Source organism: Lissotriton vulgaris, chromosome 12 (genome assembly GCF_964263255.1).
Source record: "Lissotriton vulgaris chromosome 12, aLisVul1.2, whole genome shotgun sequence".
NCBI lineage: Eukaryota > Metazoa > Chordata > Amphibia > Caudata > Salamandridae > Lissotriton > Lissotriton vulgaris.
Genome location: NC_141700.1, coordinates 19,511,134 through 19,529,384, shown reverse-complemented (window position 1 = coordinate 19,529,384; position 18,251 = coordinate 19,511,134). Strand labels below are relative to the sequence as shown.

General features: G+C 43.8%; 1 protein-coding gene across 4 annotated transcripts; it reads left to right on the top strand.

The window, feature by feature from the left end:
- The first annotated feature begins 2,083 nt into the window (after window positions 1–2,083).
- Window positions 2,084–18,010, top strand: LOC147673074 (activated RNA polymerase II transcriptional coactivator p15-like). 4 transcript variants are annotated; one of them, XM_086946318.1, is made up of 6 exons: window positions 2,105–2,240; window positions 5,112–5,200; window positions 6,689–6,797; window positions 10,236–10,322; window positions 16,792–16,900; window positions 17,621–18,010. In XM_086946318.1, exons 2-6 carry the CDS (start codon window positions 5,172–5,174, stop codon window positions 17,698–17,700), a joined length of 414 nt encoding a protein of 137 aa, XP_086802444.1. In that variant the 5' UTR covers window positions 2,105–2,240; window positions 5,112–5,171; the 3' UTR covers window positions 17,701–18,010. The 4 variants fall into 4 exon arrangements, with proteins under 4 accessions (XP_086802445.1, XP_086802444.1, XP_086802446.1 ...); XM_086946317.1 differs by having other exon boundaries at window positions 2,139–2,201; XM_086946319.1 differs by lacking the exon at window positions 6,689–6,797 and having other exon boundaries at window positions 2,084–2,201.
- The last annotated feature ends 241 nt before the right edge of the window (window positions 18,011–18,251 follow it).

The window sequence follows — 18,251 nt, the reverse complement described above, 5'->3', positions numbered from 1 at the left end:
CAAACCACACGCGTGTGTTTTTTATATAGCATGCACCCAAGTTTCAAGTTTAAGTTTGTTTAGTTATTTAAAACCATAAAATTTGTGTCAAAGAAAACCGCTCTCAACTACATTTATCAGATAGAACAGATTACTTTGAATGCACATGATCCTGACTGGCCTTAACACAATATATTCAGACCTTTCATTCTTGATTTCGCATTCCTACATAACTAAAGTGCCATTGTGCATTATAAAAATAGTTAGTTCCTAATCCTTAGAAACACCTAATACTTCACAATCAATTGTACGACCTATTAAACCTTATTTAAACCTGAAAACAATCGGAAGCTTTCTTCAGCAAAGGAGACAAAAGAATGTGCAATAGGAGACATTTCGACCGCCTGAATATATTGCATTGGAGTAAAGGCTGGGCATACAATTAAAATCTGACATTTTGCTAAAGTGCCTTTGTGCATTACATAACATAACTCATCCTGCTGTTTCAATGTTCTTGGCCGAGTACTTTCTTGCCCTTACAGAACGTTTTAAAATACACAGTCAGCATTAAAGCCTTAGTTACGGGAGCGGGTGTGGCATAACGGCTAGAGCGGTGGACCACGAAGCTGGGGAACCCGGTTCGAGGCTCAGCAGAGAGGATCAACATTTTGTCCACCTCTCTCTGCATGCTACAGAATATCGTTGTGTACATTTACACGCCTGGGGTATAAGGGGTGGTTGACGAGAGTCTCTCACTACTTCAAGCATTAAATATTGGAGCGAACGGGACGCTCTGCAGCCCTCTTCTTCGGCAGCAGTTTACATTTTCTAGAAAAACCTTCTTTGGAGACTTGCATGTGCCGACAATCATTACGTTTTATATTTGAAATTCTTTGAGGTCAGATGTCATTCGGTGCTGTAAAGATATAAGATAAGCTTTCTCCACAGTACTGTAATCACCAGTACAAACGCAATGCTTAATAGTGCCTAATAATTCCGTCTGCCCGTTTGTCTATAATGCTTGCATTTGATTATGGGGCCTTCACGTTTCTCACTTCCTGCGAGGATCCTTTAACTTAAGGTCCGAGAGAGCTTCTAAATGACAGGAACACTTTGGCATATTAAGCGTCTGCTGCTTGTTTATTTTTCATGTGTGCTTATTTGCATAGTGCGATAAACCTTCAAGTGCACATCTTAACGTTTTTGAGTTATGTTGCTAGCTGGTGAAGGCTTCTTCCTCGGTAACTCCTTGTAGATCATGGAAATATGTGCTGTGGTCTGTAAAACTACGCAGGTTCTAATCCCTGTAGCAATTCAGGTGATCAGTGAAATTTGCCTGCAGGTTGCATGTTTACATCTGCGAGTTAATGCGCCTGCTGCAAAGATCTGCTTGCTACCCTGAGGTAGCTGATTCAGGCTTTCATCCTTCAGCAGTGGATAACTTGTATCATAAGTTAGGTAATAATAACAAACTATCTGTAAAACATTGCACAGCTCTACAAATCATTACGTTTTATATTTGAAATTCTTTGAGGTCGGATGTCATTCGGTGTGTGGCTCAGGGTGTGTGTATGTGGCTCAGGGTGTGTGTATGTGGCTAAGGATGTGTGTGTGTGGCTCTTAGTGTATGTGTGTGTGTGGCTGACTGGGTGTGTGTGTGGCTGTAATTGCTGTCTGCTGAGCTCATTTATAGGGTACAATAGGTCTCACATTTGCAAGAGATTAAGCTAATGGCAATGTAAAAAACAATGCCATTTATTTATATGTTTTCAAAACCAACACATAAATAATAATTTTGTCATTTACAATGCCAATAGATCAAACTTTTCAAAAGGCGAAACCATTGCATTGCAAATGCTTGTTGTCAGATGCTGTCAAAGAGTCATTAAAGCGCTGCGAAGCGTTACCTTTTTGGCGCAACGGCCCCTTCGACGCGCTGCAGTTTTTACCGCAGGAAAAAATGGCGGCGCTGGGCAGGCACGTGCTCCTCCTGTTCGGTCACGTGTGACGCAGAACGGTCCCGGGCGGTCCTATTACGTTGCTGATTGGTTAACACTTCGTCGAACGTGGTAGGTATTTAAGCGTGTATTGCGACGTCGCTCTTCTGTTTGGCTATAGCAGTAGCGTGGCGCTTGTCCGCGAGGTGTACGTCTGATCTGTGATTGGTCGGTTCATTGGCGGTCGTTTGGTGGTTCCGGCAGTTAGCTGCGCCTGGCTCTGAGGTGATTCCCGCGGAGGCGTCAGGAGGGCAGGGGGCACCGGTGAGGCCGGGAGAGGAGGGAGGAGCCGCCGGGCCACGAGAGAGTCCACCACGACGCTCTTCGGAGGGGAATGGGGAGCGGGGGGTGTCTGGAAGGCCCAACGGGCCCCTGAGAAGTGTAACCAGCCCGGGGACGAGGGGGTACGGAAGGGCCTGGGGTTGGAGGGGCCCGCGGCGGCCTCCTGAAAAAGGGGCTTTGAGGGGTGATAGCGAGGGTGTTTGGCGTGGCCTTCTATGCTGACACGCAGTGCATGCTGGGACTTGTAGTCCTGCTGTTCTAGCACGTGCCTGGGCCTCGTCGCCCCCACAGCCTCCCTCGGGGTGGCGGTGCTCGCACAGATGGACGCTGGGTCGCGGGTGAGGGAGTCACCATGGGGGCCTCTGGAAGGGAGGGGACGTTGGAACCGGTCCACGTGAACCCAGAATCCTTTGCTAAGAGATTCGTTTAGAAGACGACCTCTTGCCCTGGGAAATGCAGCGGTGAGGCCTTAGGAACGGAGGAGCGGTACGTTTATGGGGAGTTTTCGATTGAATCATGGAGGCCATTCACGTGAACCCCAGCCGGTGGCCTGAAGACTGATTGATTGCGGAGTAATAGACTTTTCTACAGAACAAATATATATATATATATATATTTTTGTTTAATAAGCTGTGAGGCGAAACGCGTCTGTTAGAGGGGTAGAGGGTTAGCAATAAACACTTGTAATCGGAGACCCGAGTGCTTTCCTTTTTCAATTTATCGGGTGCTGATTTGTTCTGGGGGGGAAAATATATATTTCTTTTTCCAGAACAAGCATACGTTTTGATGAGATATATCTATATATATATATATCATCAAAACGTATGCTTACGTTTACAAACCCGAAGAACGATCAATAAATGAAACTTCTTCCCATCTGGTCGCTAAATTAGTGACTTTATTATCACTCCCTCTTCCCTTAGCTTTGCTCAACATCCGTCCTTTCGCCATGTTTGCTCGACATATCACCATTCGAAACCTACAGCTGCGTGTTAACGAAAGCTGACACTGGCAGGGAGTCGCCTATAGGCCTCACAGAGGTGGGCTGGGACTCTGCAGGCTTTATAGATGTCCTTTTGAAGGTCATGGGCACATCCAGGCAGTTCTGGAATTGCAGTACGGCCATGTCTCTAGCCGAATTAGCCCTACCTAATCGGATCCTTTCCAGTCACGGCCGTTTTCAGACTCCTTGCAGACCAGCCTGTTGAAACGAATTCTTGAAAAAGTGGTTGTCAATGGCCTTCAGTTTAGTTGCGCAAGAGTCGATGGTGTTTGTGGCGTCCATCGGATTCGTCCAGTTTAGCTTGGACCTGGCTGCATGTGTATGTGTCCCTTCACCTGCGTGCCCGCAGTTGAAGTCGCTGCTATGGTGTATCTTTCCCAGTACTCTGAGCGTCTGCTAATCTGTAAACCGAGCTGCCCCTGTTTTGGGAGCGCCCGTGCGCCCCTGTTTAACACTGCAGACCTTTCCTGCGGGGTCGACACACCCCGTGTCTGGGCGAACAGCCAGTGCAACCCGTGCATGCGAAACTGTGCCAGGCTGCGTTTCTTCTCGTGGGAAGCGCTTCAAGTGTCCCAAAGCTTGTCCTTGGACCTTGGTCGCCGGGTCCCTTGCTGCAGCACCGGTCTCCCAAGTCTGCCTCATCACGAAGCTTCAGCTATGCTGCCATCTATCAGCGGGACGAAGAATTTCTGTTGATAGCGCAGTTCACGAGGAAATGCCGTGGGATCTGCTGAACAAGTGTCCCCGTTCTCCAGTAGATGAACACAGGCCGTAGCGACACTGAGACGCTGCTTCATCCAGACTACAAGTGGCGGGGTCTAGGACAGGATATGCACCTTTCAAGCGAGCTCGGTTCACTCACAAGAGGAACTGTTATCCATCTGACAAACTGAGTTAATAATAATTCGGGGGCGGGTAGTGGGAGTCATAGAGATGCACATACAAACTAAAAATCAATCATACAAGGTAAGTACTTTTTTTTATATTGTACCTGTATTTTTTCAGTTAGTATACATCTTCATCCCGTTTGTATCATACTCCCCAGTTTAATTCTAAATATCTCCCAAAATCAAGAGCAAAGTTTTGAAGTCGTATTACATAGAATTTTATCAGTGAAGACTGATAAGCAGACGCTGGAAATGCTAGCAATACATAGTTGTAAAGCAAAGGATGCTTAAGATGCCAGCACCTCAGATGGGACTTGATCCCACAATTGTCAACTCATCCACTATTCCTTTCTGTAGCTTGTTTACATTATGCAATCAAAATAAGACCATTGATGGATTTTTACATATTTTAACTATTATTGCACACTCTTTTGGCTTTTATGATTTTCGTTGTAAAAATCGAAATAAAGAGATTGATGTACTTTGGTGTGGTGTAAAATGTTTCCTTGCTTTTATCAGTTAGACAAATGCTGCCACAATGGGTACTTTAAGGAGCAGAGAGATGGTACTTTTTTCCTCTTTTAGGTCCTCCTATAAATACCGATTGTTTATGTTCTCGCTCTTCTGACATGCCAAAAGCTCTCCCATTGCTGGCTTTCAACCATGGCCTGCGTCACCATCTTTTCCCAGAACAAATGCACGTGCACAGTGCAGCGTAGATTTCATCTGCCAGCCCACCCTTTAATCACCAGATGACTCCTATCTCCTGCTTTGTCACGATGGTGCTTAATTTTTCTGTGCACTATTTTTGAGAGTAGAGTACTGCTCAATTGATGGGGGAAATGGTGGTATCTGATTGTTTGCTTTCTACTAACCCCCAGTTAGCGCTTAAGCATTCTGTATGTTGGCACATCAAACGTGTATTGCATTGTTAACAATGTTCTCATTTACATTATTTTCTAGCATTGGTTTTCACCACCATGTCCAAGAGCAAGGGGAAAATTCAGAGCTCTGAAAGCTCTGATGAGTCTTCGGAGGAGAAGGATGTTCAGGTACATTTTAGGTTGTGTATGCGTTCTGTGATTTCTAGAACAATCAACAAATAGCTTTTGGTTATTTTTGTCTATCCGTTTAGGTTGCTTGGTGCTTAGTAGAGGCGAAGTGGAGGGTGCTGATGAAAGGTTATTCAAATTGGAGCTTAGTGACTCAAGTCTGGTCACTGTCCACCAAGCCATGTGACCGTGTTCTTAATTTCTCCCTTCAAGTACTCTAACCATATGAAGTCAACCTCTGTGCTCCTGATCTTATGGAGTATTAAATCCCGTTTTGTCCTGTATTTTTTTCACTTTTCCCACATAGTCGGTGTGTTTAGGGAATTACATTTGAAAGAATTCCATAAATTTGTCATTGGTTCCCATGCTACTCTTAAAAAAATTTACGCTGCAACTTAAGACTCCTAGGCTTAATACTCCCCCCTCCCCCCACAAGGCTAAATCTGGTACCTTAAGGCAGTTAATTTTTCCAGTTTTTGATTTTCACTGTATCTTATTTGTTTAAAATAGCTCATTTTTTGCCGTCCTTATAAGACCGCTTTCCCCTGTTATTTGATTTTTTTTTTCCATGGATAAGATTTTATTGCTCTTTAACTTTCATAACTCCTTCCTCGCTCTCTTCAGTTATGTTTTTTCACTCTCTTGGTGAATGCCTGCTTTATTTCCTGTCAACATCTCAGTTATTGTTTCTCTTACTTATCATGGTGAGTAAAGACTGCAAGAGGGTAAATGTGGGACTTTTATCAATGCTATTCATTATTCTCCGCTTTGGGAAAGGATACGATTTAGGACTTAACCGGTGTTTGCTACCCATACTCTTGTGGGAACATCAGTCTTTGTTGCAGTTGTCGCAGTTCAAGCTGACTAGCACATTTAGGTGTCTTTTCTCCCAAAGATGAAAATACAGAAGATGCTCTTGCGACCCAGCATATTTGTATCTGTTTGCCTAAAAGGATCTTTCAGTTTGAAAGACTTTCGATTTGTTATTTCTAGCTTGAGATAACTGACATAACAATTCTTTATACGAGGTTGGTATGATTAGATTTAGCTTTTTGCGAGTTTATTCTTCCTTTGGGCAGTGCATCATGTAATCTCTTAAACAAACTTGAGATTTCTGGAAGCTGTCCTATTGATTAAACTAACCCCAGAGAAATGTAAGGTCTTCTGAACAGCTTTTCCTGTGAGTTACTTCTACTCAGCTAAACATTTGTCGAAGGCCTGGCAACGCTGTTCAGAATCCCCTCTACGAATTTGATTAAAGATCTTTAGTTTCTATCCTTTTTTGGTAAACCACCCTTTGAGTGTTCTTTGGTATAGTAACTCGCATCCTTTTTGACCCTGGAGTAATAATGCCTATGGGCCAAGTGGGATACAAGAATATCCTGAAATTAAAATAATGTTGACATTAGTTTTTTTTAAACGAATCTAAGGATTTGCAACTTTTAAAAGTATATGAAAGCTTTTTTCTTTTTTTCTTCACTTTGACAGACTGACAATCGCCATTTGCAATTGGGTATCCTGTAGACTGCTTCACAGCTTCAGTAACCAAGTTTGTTTCTTTAGTCACTGCAAAAAAGACCGCATTTTCCCCGCCGAGGTATCCTTTCACGTTTGTAATCGTTTCTGCTCTTAAATTGTGAAGTGTAAATTGATACTTATATAGCGCACTACTCACCCACAAGGGTCTCAAGGCGCTTGTACGAATACCGCTGTGGAACCCATCCTGGCTTTCCCTGTGAGGCGTCCACTCCTGGGTACCCCCAAGGTGGAGGCCAGGCATCCTTAGGGTTGTGGAGATTAAGCAAGCTATTGCCCAGAGTTGCAGAGTGGGACTCCATGATTGGAATAGGCATAGAGGCGAGAATTATCAGGTCCCTGGAATTTTGAGTCCAAGACCCGCCGAGGCGGGGAATTGAACGCTGGTCCCGGGTTAGACCTCTGCATCAGGGTCTGCCGCTCTAATCATTGAGCCACACTTTTCCACTGTGGGAATTTGAGTAAGGAGGATAGCCTTGCAATCAGTGGTTTCTTTTTTTCATCCACTCGCAATTCTCTACCCTATGTGGACAATTGAGATCTTAGGCAGTCCATGCTTTACATGACTATTGCTAAAAATCCTCAGTATTGCCCTCCCGCACAATGGCAGAATTGTAGGAGGTGCCTTAATCCTGCCTTTGCTTTTGACCGTTTCCTTCATGTAACCTGAGAATATGATTTTGTGACTGCCTACCTCCTTGACATTAAAGTAGACTGCATCAGCTCCACCGCGGATACCATGTTTGAATTAGGCCTAGATTAGCACCTGCCTAGTTATTATTGCGACATGTTCAGCTGTGAAGAATTTACTTCTGCCATCAGTTCCGAGAGCTTTGTCAATCCGTTCTTTGTGATGAAACCAAGTTCATGTCGGACAGGAGTTCATTGATGGCCTCTAGTCCTGCACCCTACCAGCTGTGCGTTCTCCTGAGCTGATTCTAGAGATGCCCACTGAACACATGCCTAGTCTTTGAGGGTGTGCACAGGATTTAGGTTTGGGCTTCTCTTCAAATATTGATCTCAAAAGGGAGTCTCTCCCCCATAAGGTAGATTGTGTTTGGAATAGTGCTCGCAACCTTTTATCTGGCATTGACTACAGGTTAGCATTGCTAAACTCCTTCGGAAGTGTAGGTATCTGGCTCCTTTTACACATGCTGCTCATAGAAGGCTGCTGAAAGGTAACCTACTTGGATGGAGGTCATCGCTGTCATTTTCCTACCATCGGAATAACCAGATCGGTTACGTTGAAATTTTGAAGGGAGCATCTGCACCTAACTAGTTGTTGCTGATCTATGACCTGGCAGACTCTGGAGCTGGGATTGTTGCAGTGAGTCCCGAACAGCCTCATTGACCAACTAGGTCTTGCCTGCAGAGGCAAGAAGGGACCTGTAAAGCCCTTCCAGTGAATCGGCTCCTTTTTATTTTTAAATCTAGTACATGCATATTTGGTCATTGTGTTGGCTGACAAGAGCTGGATGGCTTTAATTCAGATAGATATCTTTCTACCTAAAATGTTTTGAAACCAGATAGCCTTAAAATAAAACTTGTGCTAATGTTGCAGCTTCTGGGGCATCATGGGATACATCTTTAAAACAGGTTGGCAGGAGTACTCCATTATCCAACCATGCAATTGAGACTGCAGATTAACTTAAATGGATGATTTTAACGCAGTGCCTCCCGAGTCTCATGTTGCTCGTGAGTAGCATGATTGTGTGTGGTTTTTTTTTTTGACAGATGATGTAGATGTCTTAAGCTTGAGTCTGTCTTTAAAAGCATAAAATGAATTTGCCTCGAAATTGGAAGGATTCATAAAGCCTTTAAACATTACATTAAGCGGTCTCTTTAGAAGTGGAATATTGTTGGCTCTTTGCAACAACACAGAAGATGCCACTGGGCTAAATATGCCCCAAAACTACGTATACAGGCCTGAGCAAAGTCTTAACATTTTTTTCCTGAGATTTTTACTTTTACGTTTTTGACTCCCTGCATCTTCCGTCTGAAGGTGAAAACAGGTTTTCCACTTTCCACTAGGGTTGGAAGGAAATGTAACAAACTCTTTCAGATTTTTGACATTATGGGCTATTTGAGGTCTTAGAGCAATTACTTTTATTTTGGATCAAAAAAGTTAATACATTTTGAATTGATTATTTTTTTTCTTCCACAAAGGCAATTGGTTTTGCACAGTAGACCTCCAGGCTGCAGGTTTTTTTATAAACATATGGTGAGCTTGAAATTTAGGCTTAAGTGATCCTTGAGGATTTTTGTTTCCATGTCTGAACTGTTAACCCCTTGGGTGCTCATGACGAGGTCAGCTCGTCATGAGCCACGGTGCTCATGACGAGCTGAGCTAGTCATGACCGTGCCCATTCCCTGGAACGCTCGCATGCTGGGCTGATTCCCCTGCTTTGCTGAGCGTTCCATTGGAACGGGTGTGGCCGTGACAAGCTCAGCTAGTCATGAGCACCGGGGTAGCTCATGGCGAGCTGACCTCGTCATGAGCACCGGGGCGCTGTACGCGCCCCGGTGCACAGAGGGGGAATGTGCCCTGCACGAAAGGGGTAAACTGGAGGCGCCAATAGATAAACTGCCAGTAACCTTCACTTATAAACTTGCCCCCCATTCCCCACACTCGCACAAAAAAAGATTAGCGATGTTGGAGGATCTTTTCAGTGAAAAGCAGGCCAGGTGCTTCCTTTTTTTGCGATAGGAACTCTGCTGCAAAAAAGTAATATATATACTATACCGTTTGGGTATTTGGGAGGGACAACCTAAACCTGCCCCTTCTAAATACCAAATCACAAATTCAAAATGCGTTTCGCATTTAAAAAAAGGCATTGTTCCGGTCGCAAGTGGCCAGATTATGTGAATTGGACCATTTGCTACTGGAAAAATACTTTGCCTGTCTGTCCCTTAATATATAAACCAGTTGGTGCAGAGTCCTGTCCATAAAATAGTATAGGCTTTTCCGCCCCTGATGGAGAGAGAACTTGTGCAACTTGAGAGGAATGTCTGCTGGCTGTTCTGGGAAGAGCACAGGCAAGTTTAAAAAAAGTGCGTGTTTTAATTCATATTCTTGCCTCGGTTGAACATGAATTGTTGTTAAATTTAGATGTTTTTAGATGCCTGAGTACCTTACCATCAAAATAAGCACTCCTCTGACTGTCGCTTTCTGAGGTAGTGAGGGCCTTGGTGTTGCAGTGGCCAATATTAGCCCTTTTCAGATTCCTCTCCTCCCCCACCCCTCTTTAAACATGGTAGGATCTCTTGCAGTCTGAGCAGTATTTATTGTCAATATAAATTTGATCTAATTAAAAAAAAATGCAGAATGTGCTTTCAATTTAAATGTGTAAAGGGATCTTGAATCGAGCTCTCAATTGTTATATTTGTGAATTCCAGTATGGTAGCCATTATGGATAACTGAGATTACACTTGGATGACGCCCAGTTACACAAGTAGTAGAGCTAGAATGAGCTTTTACTGTGTTTTTTCTTCCCATCAGAAGAGAAAGCGAGAAGAGCCAAAAGGTAAAAAGGAAGCAAAGTCTGTGTCAACAGACAACGGAGACTCAAATGAAAAAATGTTTCAGGTAACGGATTCATAGATTTGATGTATTTCTTTATAAAACTTTTACCTAAATCCTCTAAGATTTGCAATTATGTGGAGCCTGCACAATCTTTGCAAATGTGCACATATGAGATACTTGGTTTAATTTAGAGCTTATTACATGGCATTCACGCCTCATCTGCTGATTCGTGCCACTTACATTGAATGCTGGCGCCTTAACCACTGCTCTTGAATTTTGAAGTGCGTTATTAATGAGGTAAAAAAAACATTGTTTCAGAATAAACCTGCTGTTAGCATCCATTTGTAGAATATTAGATTGCCCAGCATATGTGCTGTACTGAGAGCATCCTACATTTATGATTAGCTGCTTAAGAAGCAGTTGGTAACTTTTAGTGCAGAAGCACAGTATCGGCTTGTTAGATTTGGGAGTCTCTAGTTGGCACAGGTAGGTACTTGTGACAAATGGGGACCCTTGCTTCTAGTCAGGGAAAGGGGATACACTCCTAAAATACCCCCTGCCCACCCCTTAGTAGCTTGGCACGAGCAGACAGGCTTATCTCAGAGGCTGTAGTGTATTTTCTATATTCCCATAGGCTCTGCGCATTAGAATAACATAAACAATAGTTTAGACGTAGGACTGAAGTCGACTAGGTCTCTATTGAATATGTTAGACATAATTGTGATTGCCAGCTAGCTCAGAGGTCACTAGAAACTTACTTGAATAAACAAGAAGGGGTTAGTTTCTGACAACCATATAACTTTACAACTTTGTTCCCCAAGAATAAGAAATATATCTTCAGAGTCGCAGAAACAATAGATGGCTATTTCACTCAGTCAATCGTGCATGCTTCGTTTCACCAGGGTTTTTGCAGAGAAATAGAGAGACAGGCGTTTTCAATAAAAAGGTTATTTATTGAGCAGTCTTCTTTCTCATGCAAGAGAAGTGAATTGCTACAATCGTAATACTTGCTATGAAGTAAAGTGCGTACAGTAAAAGGAGTATTATGAAATAATACTGTAAAAGCATGATATAGTTTCTAAGCCATAAGATACATTAAATAGAGAAAATACATACAATGATAAATAATGACTAAAAGTACTCAACTGGTGCATCTAAAATATGCCTACCCGGTGTACCTAACCTAAGTCTAGTACAAGGGAAGAAGTGAGGTGTAGCTTGAGTTAAATAGTTTCTGCCAAGAATCTATCCAAGAATTCTCTACGGGTCTTATCAGCTCCGTACCTTGGTTATAAAATGAAGGAGGCCTTGTATCACTCTCTCAGGATTCGATCTCCCAGTAACCCGCATGGGTAGCAGGGAAACACTGGAGCTGGATTTCTCGGCAGGAGAAAAGAAAGCGTCTCTCAGTGCGTCAGCTGGAGGGTCGGCTTTCTTCGGCACTCGCTACAGCAGGGTGTTGGGCAAGTAGTTAGTTGATCTGCTCCAAACCACCGTGTGTTTGCTATGGCAGATGTGGTTATATTTATACCTGGAAGGTGCCGAGTTTGACGTAAGGGTGGACATAACGTCACTAAGAACTCTAAGTTCTTTACACTCTCCAGCAGTTCTGGGACAAATCTGAAGCAGGGTGTAGTCCTGTACTGCTGAAGGCTGGTTGTCTTCAAGAACTCGTTGTACTCTAGGAGCTTAGTGGAAGTAGCCATGCCGTATTTGTACTGCATTGGCTGTGTTTAAATGTGGTTAAGATTCTTATGCCTATATAAGGATATGATAAGTTATACCTATATAAGGGCATGAATCGGGAATATTACACTAGAGCCCTAGATTCGTTTACAACAAGGCAGTGTGTAAAACATTTGTGACCACATACAGTAACACTACAGATGGACACCACACAAGGTTGTATATCAAAAATAAGTATACTTTTTACCACAAGACCATAAACAACAATACTGTTTAAGATTGTAGTTTTAGTTTAGTACAATTCTTAAGATGCAACACTTTGCGTCAATGTACCTTACGATGCGTTGTGCTTCCACAACAAGCAATGTCGCAGAGAGGGAAATGCGACAAAGTTCAGGTGCAAAAAAATAAAGACGTGAAGATTTTCCAGATGCGGCATGCTTCTCCGGGGATGCGATAAGTTCTCGGTTCGATGCGTGGACTGCAGCGGTGACACCCTTGTCCAGAAGTGTGACGGCAACCGCTTCAGCTGCGATACTTTTCTCCCACGTTTGAGTGAAGCTTCTGCACGATGTGACAACTACAGCGGTGACATCCTTGTTCAGAAATGCGACTGCAGCAGCCCCGACGGCGGTGCGCTTCTTGAGGGATGCGAGTCGCTTTCCCCTATGCGGTGCCATGCAACAACTCCAGCGGCAACACCCTTGTTCAGAAGGGCGACGGCGACTAGCTTCTTCCTCCTTGCGAGACTCTTCTCTCGGTGCAGTGCGACAACTCAACCGGCGACACCCTTGTTCAGAAGTGAGACTGCAACACACTTCGTTTTCGTTGAGTCGTGCTTCCAGCTCCTTGCGGCACGCAGTTCCTCAAAAGGCCCAAAACAGCAACAGGCACTTCCAAAGAACTCTAGGGGGTTAAGGCTGCTCTCCTGAAAAATCAGCAGGAGGCACGTTCTTTTCCCCTAAGCAGCACTTCATCTTAGGAATAGTCTCTCCTCAGGTTCCTCTCCTCAGCAGAGGTTTCTTGTAATCCAAAAGTGATCTCATTTCTTGGGACCAGGGTCCCAATACTTATACCCCAAAATCCTTTGTTCTCTGAGGGGAGAGGGGCCTTTGCCCAGTCCAAACCAGTTCCTGAGCACTCTGTTTACAAGACTCCTTTTCTTTCACAGTGCAGGGCAGAAACATCAGCCGCCCCACAGGAGGTGGAGCCAGCATTGTGGAAGGAAAGTACAGCCCTGGAGCAGTTTGTTGAAAGGATTCCTTCTCTTCTTTCAGTGGGCTGGGTAGAGACATCAGCTGCACCTCAGGAGGTGGAGCCAGCATTGTGGAAGGCAGGCACAGCCCTATTTAAGGTTCAGGTGCAACTCCTCCCTCCCATGTAGGTCTCTCTATTCACCACTGAGCCGACCCATCCTGTCTCTTGGAATCCCCCAGCCCTGTCACTCAAACTCCAGACAAGGAGTACACAACCTAGCAGAGGCAGGCTTGACAGGTTAGACAAGAAAAAACCTACGTTCTAAAAGTGTTATTTTCAAACACAGAATGTTAAAATCAACTTCACTGAAAGATGTAGTTTATCATTCTAAGTCCAGGCATACTAAACTCAAATTTCTACCATGTTCTCTGGGTCAGTTAGGATTATAAGAATGTAACCATCTAACTGCCCATTCTGGCCTATGGAGAACAGGTAGCCTTGCAATAGTGAAACACGAAAAATGGCTGTACTTAACTATTAGGACATGCCACACACACCAGGGGATGTCCTACCTTATACTTACAATGCACCCTGCCCATGGGCCTACCATAGGGGTCCTTGATATGAAGAAAAGGGAAGGTTTAGGGACTGGCAAGTGGGTGCACTTGTCCAGTCAGCTTGACAGTACCAGACTGCACGCAGGTTCTGCCATGGCAGACCTTAGACACATTTTACAAGGCGGCTTCTGTGGGTGGCACACCCAGTGCTGCAGGCCCACCAGCATCATTTGGATTTACACGCCCTGGGCACACTCGGTTCACTAGACTAGGGTCTGACAAGTAAACCAAATAGCCAAACATGGAACCACTGATTAATACATCAATTTACAATGGGGAGCACTCACTGGACCGCAGTGGCACAGTGGTCAAGGCATCTAACACCAGCGAAAATACATGAGGCAACAGCAAAAAAATGGAAGGGAGACCCACGCCAATGTTGCCAGGTCTAACACTGCTCTACAAGGATCTAGTGTTTACAAAGCTGTATTTCAGAGGTGACTTTGTCATCTTTGTGTTTTGGTAAAGCCTTCCACTGCATTGTTACTTTATTGTTTCTACCAGGCACTGTTTGAATGCTAATTACAATTCTGTAATGAGTCCTGACTTCAGCATATGTGATATTTTAGTCTATAACTTCCCAGTTGGACCTAACAATCCTATTATCATCTGTAATTATGGTAAAGTTGTTTGATTTCAGGGAAGGTGGTCATTCTTTTATGCTGGGCCTCTTATCCTTAACAGGGACATTATGTGCTACTTGGCTGATCAGAGAAGTTATCACGTGTCTTATGGGTAGAGTGTGGGTTTATAACTTGGCTAGTGTATAAAGTGTTAGGGTTTAGTGCGTGAGTGGGGGTGCTGCAGTTATGTAGTCATGCACTATTGGCTTCTCTTAAGCATGAAGTGCTCCCAAAAGTAAAATGTTGTTGCCTTTTGCAGATGAGCATGACATCTAAGGCCTCTTTAATAAAATTTGAATTTCTTTATAGGAAATCTGTCTAAATGGTTTGGTAAGCTGTCCAATCATGAACTGAGATAATTACAGTTCCCTTTGCTAGACCGCTTGTAGACTATGCAAAAATTGTAACTTTGATAATGTAGGGTTTAATTTACTTTTGATTTTGCAGTACCATCGTTCGGCTGGGAAAGAAGCACCGATTGGAATGCTCGAGTGTGCGTCTTTCCCTATTGGAAAAGAAACAATGACTCTTTCCCTTTTGGGTCCCTTTCCGTCTGCACCGTTAGAACGTTGGTTGATTTGCAATTCCCGTTCTGCACAATTAGAAGATTACACCCTAATGCCTGGTGTCCATATTTTTATTTCTCCCTCAGTGGAAGAAGATGGTTTAACTGATCCAAAGTGGGCAGCATGGCTGGGAGCAGAGATACAGCCTTGGAAGAGATTGGTGGAACGAGTGGAGGCAAAAACATTAATATGAGATCTGGCAGCTCATCCCAGATAACCGTGCAGTCCTAACTTGGGCAACCAGTGAGTTAGTGTTATCCGTGCTGTGAACTGTCTGCAGTTGCAGACAACAGCAATGACTGGCTCTCCTTTTCCTTCATTGCTCAAGTGCCTATACTCAATGGCTGTGCGGTCCAAAGAAGAGAGTAGAAAAAGAAATGCTCTGTTGGAGAGAAGTACAATTAAAAGCAGATACAAAAACTCTAGTTCATCTTTCAAGTCCTGGAAGGCTGACTCTTGTGGCCTCTGAAGGTGCAGGATCTCGAGGGGAGGAGCCTCCTCGCAGGAGCGAAGAATGTTCTCTGAGGAAGATGGAGTACCAGGGACAGATGGCAGAGGGAAACAAGTACACACTACTTCTTTGAGAGTCCCACAACTTGGTACAGTCTCTCCTAATGGTTGTGTCTCTAACCCTGCTGCATGTCTCAATAATACGGAATAGAGATTACTTAATTGACCGGATGGCCAGCTTCCATTGCAGGTTTCACCCTTTGCACACCCGATGTCAGACGGCAAATTGTGAAGTCTTATTTGCAGGTTGCACTCATTGACTTTAACAGTTGTGCACAAGTGATTTTGGGCCCAAACTCCTCTAAGCATGGTGGTCATACCTAGTGCCTGCAAACCATGGGATTACTTTCAGACAGTGGGCAGGATTCAAGCGCAGCAGGACCAGTATTGGGATTTTAACACCTTGGTTGTAGGGATCAGTGCAAAAAGGAGTGATTTTAGCTGATTGAAGACCAAGGTAGACTGAGGGTGGCAGGCAGAATACAACTTAAAACCACACAACATGGCTGGAGTAATGAGCGGTAGATTAAGAACGAGGAAAGGAGCATGCTCGCCAACTACAGTGAAGGAAGCATCTTTGAGTTGTGGCACTTGGTTGGTAAGTGCAAGGTGTAGCATAACTTGTGTAATGAAGATGCAGCTGTCCTGTGCTTCTAGATTCTGGCAACACGTTCTCAACCTTGGGGTTGTTGGGCAGGGGACTGTTCTCAATTGTAACCCTTTTTTGATCATCACAGAAGACTCTCTTGCAGTGCAGAAGGAGATCTGATCACACTGGCTTCAGTGAAGTGTTAAATGCTGTAGTATTTCCTAGGACCCTGCCACACTTTGTATGGTGGTGGCACTAGTCACTCATTCAACGGAGCATTGTTCTTTTTCAGCCTTCTTTGCGCCCTTCAGATGTGTTAATCACCTTTTGTTCTTGTTTACAAAGGATGTGGTAAGAGTTAAATCGACCCAAATGTAATTTTCTAAATGTAATTTTAATACTGTTTTAAAAGAAAGTTGCCTGCAGCTGAGACATATTGTATTTCCCACCCCCCCACTCCCAAGGGGGAACAGTTTGCAAAAGGGCTTTTAATCACCCTGTTGGATGGGGTGTTCAGTGTTTGACTTTTACTGTCCCATGATCCAGAATTAAGATTTTTCTGGAACAGTTAAAATTGTATGGCTATTCAAAGGAGCAGAGTTAAAATTGTATGGATATTCAAAGGAGCAGAGTTAAAATTGTATGGATATTCAAAGGATGCTGTGCTTTAAAATACCTTTTAATGATGGGTGACAATCATTTTGTACTCTCTGTAAGCATTGGTGATTGCTTTCCCCCCCTCAGATTGGGAAGCTGCGTTATGTACGTGTATCTTCTTTCAAAAAGAAAACCCTGATAGACATCCGGGAATTCTACGTGGATAAGAATTGTGATACTAAACCTGGGAGGAAAGGTACTTTTGGTGTTAAGTCTTAAAAGATGTTGTTAAATGCTACATATTGCACTTCTAGAGCAGTGGCCGTGTGTCTTTGATTAAATGATTTATTGTAGCGTAGGGCTCGAAGCAGGACTCGAGTCGGGGTGCCATGTGGGTGGACGGCGTCCTTCCCCCTACCCCCCTTATTTTAACGGGGGGGGGGGGGGGCACCGTCCCCCCTGCCAAACAGCTGGACTTAACTCTTTGGCCTCTCTAGGACGAGATCAGAGCTCACAGCACACTGCTCACGCGTGCACAATCAGGGCCACAGCTCAGCTCCTGCAATTCTTCACACAGTGGAAATCCCCTTGTGCATCACAGCTACAGGAAAGTCATGCCTTCCGCATCTATGGGGTGAGCAATGAGCCCTATTGTGCAAGCCACCTTTCGTGACGTCACTTCCTGTCCTGACGTCACTTCCTGTGACAGTGTCCCTCCGCTTCTTTTAAGGCTTGTGCCCTGGCTGTAAGGATTACCATCTTCCTTCAAGATTGTCGATTTCCTAATGGCTGCAGTCTCTAGGAGAAACATGTACTACAATCTTTCTATTTTATAATTGATGGTCATTTTCCTTATCAAAGCTAAGGGTGGGCCTGACTTCGGTCTATTCCGTCATGGGAGTTAGTCCTAATCATTGTGTGTAATCATGTCTGCTGCAAGGACCAGTCTAATACTTGTCTGTTGGTTTTGTTTTAGGCATTTCTTTATTTCCCGAACAGTGGCAGAGCCTGAAGGAGCAAATTCCAAACATTGACGCTGCCATAAGGAAGTTTTGAACAGTTGTTCACAAGTATTTTATTTTTTGATCTTTCTGGCGTATTCTACTTTGGACTGGGATAGTTATCATGGTGTAGATCTGTGGGCTCTTTGAACATTGCATTTTGAAGAGCTATATAAAGCTGCATGAGCCTGTTATCTGTGTGCAGTCAGTTGAGCAAGCTGGAGTTCATTGCTTGTCTACCTCAGTTGTATGAAAAAATCTGTAATTAGTATTTTGTCTTTTTTTTGTTGCTAGATATGTAAAATTAGCGACATCAAATCTTGTTATTCACACTGATTTACAGGGCACTTATTAAAAATTGTTAATATCCAAGTGCTGATTTTATTTTGTTTGCATTCAATAGGTATCCTATAGGTTGGTGATGAACCTGTGTTAACAGGTTTAATTCAAATGTTGGGACCCTGCTGCACCATTACTACGTCTCAACTCTCAAACAGCTCGAGCTGTCGGCTTGCGAAATTCTTTTTGTGGGCTACCGAAAAACGTACAGTAGGTTTACAGCCTGCCCATTGGTTGGTTTTATCGCACTATTTGCTTACTCGCTAA

Excerpts from the sequence above, each read along its gene's own strand:
- LOC147673074 (XM_086946318.1), top strand. The coding sequence starts at position 5,172 with ATGAGTCTTCGGAGGAGAAGGATGTTCAG. Across the intron at positions 6,798-10,235 it reads ACCGCATTTTCCCCGCCGAG|AAGAGAAAGCGAGAAGAGCC; the intron begins GTATCCTTTCAC and ends TCTTCCCATCAG. Across the intron at positions 16,901-17,620 it reads TACTAAACCTGGGAGGAAAG|GCATTTCTTTATTTCCCGAA; the intron begins GTACTTTTGGTG and ends GTTTTGTTTTAG.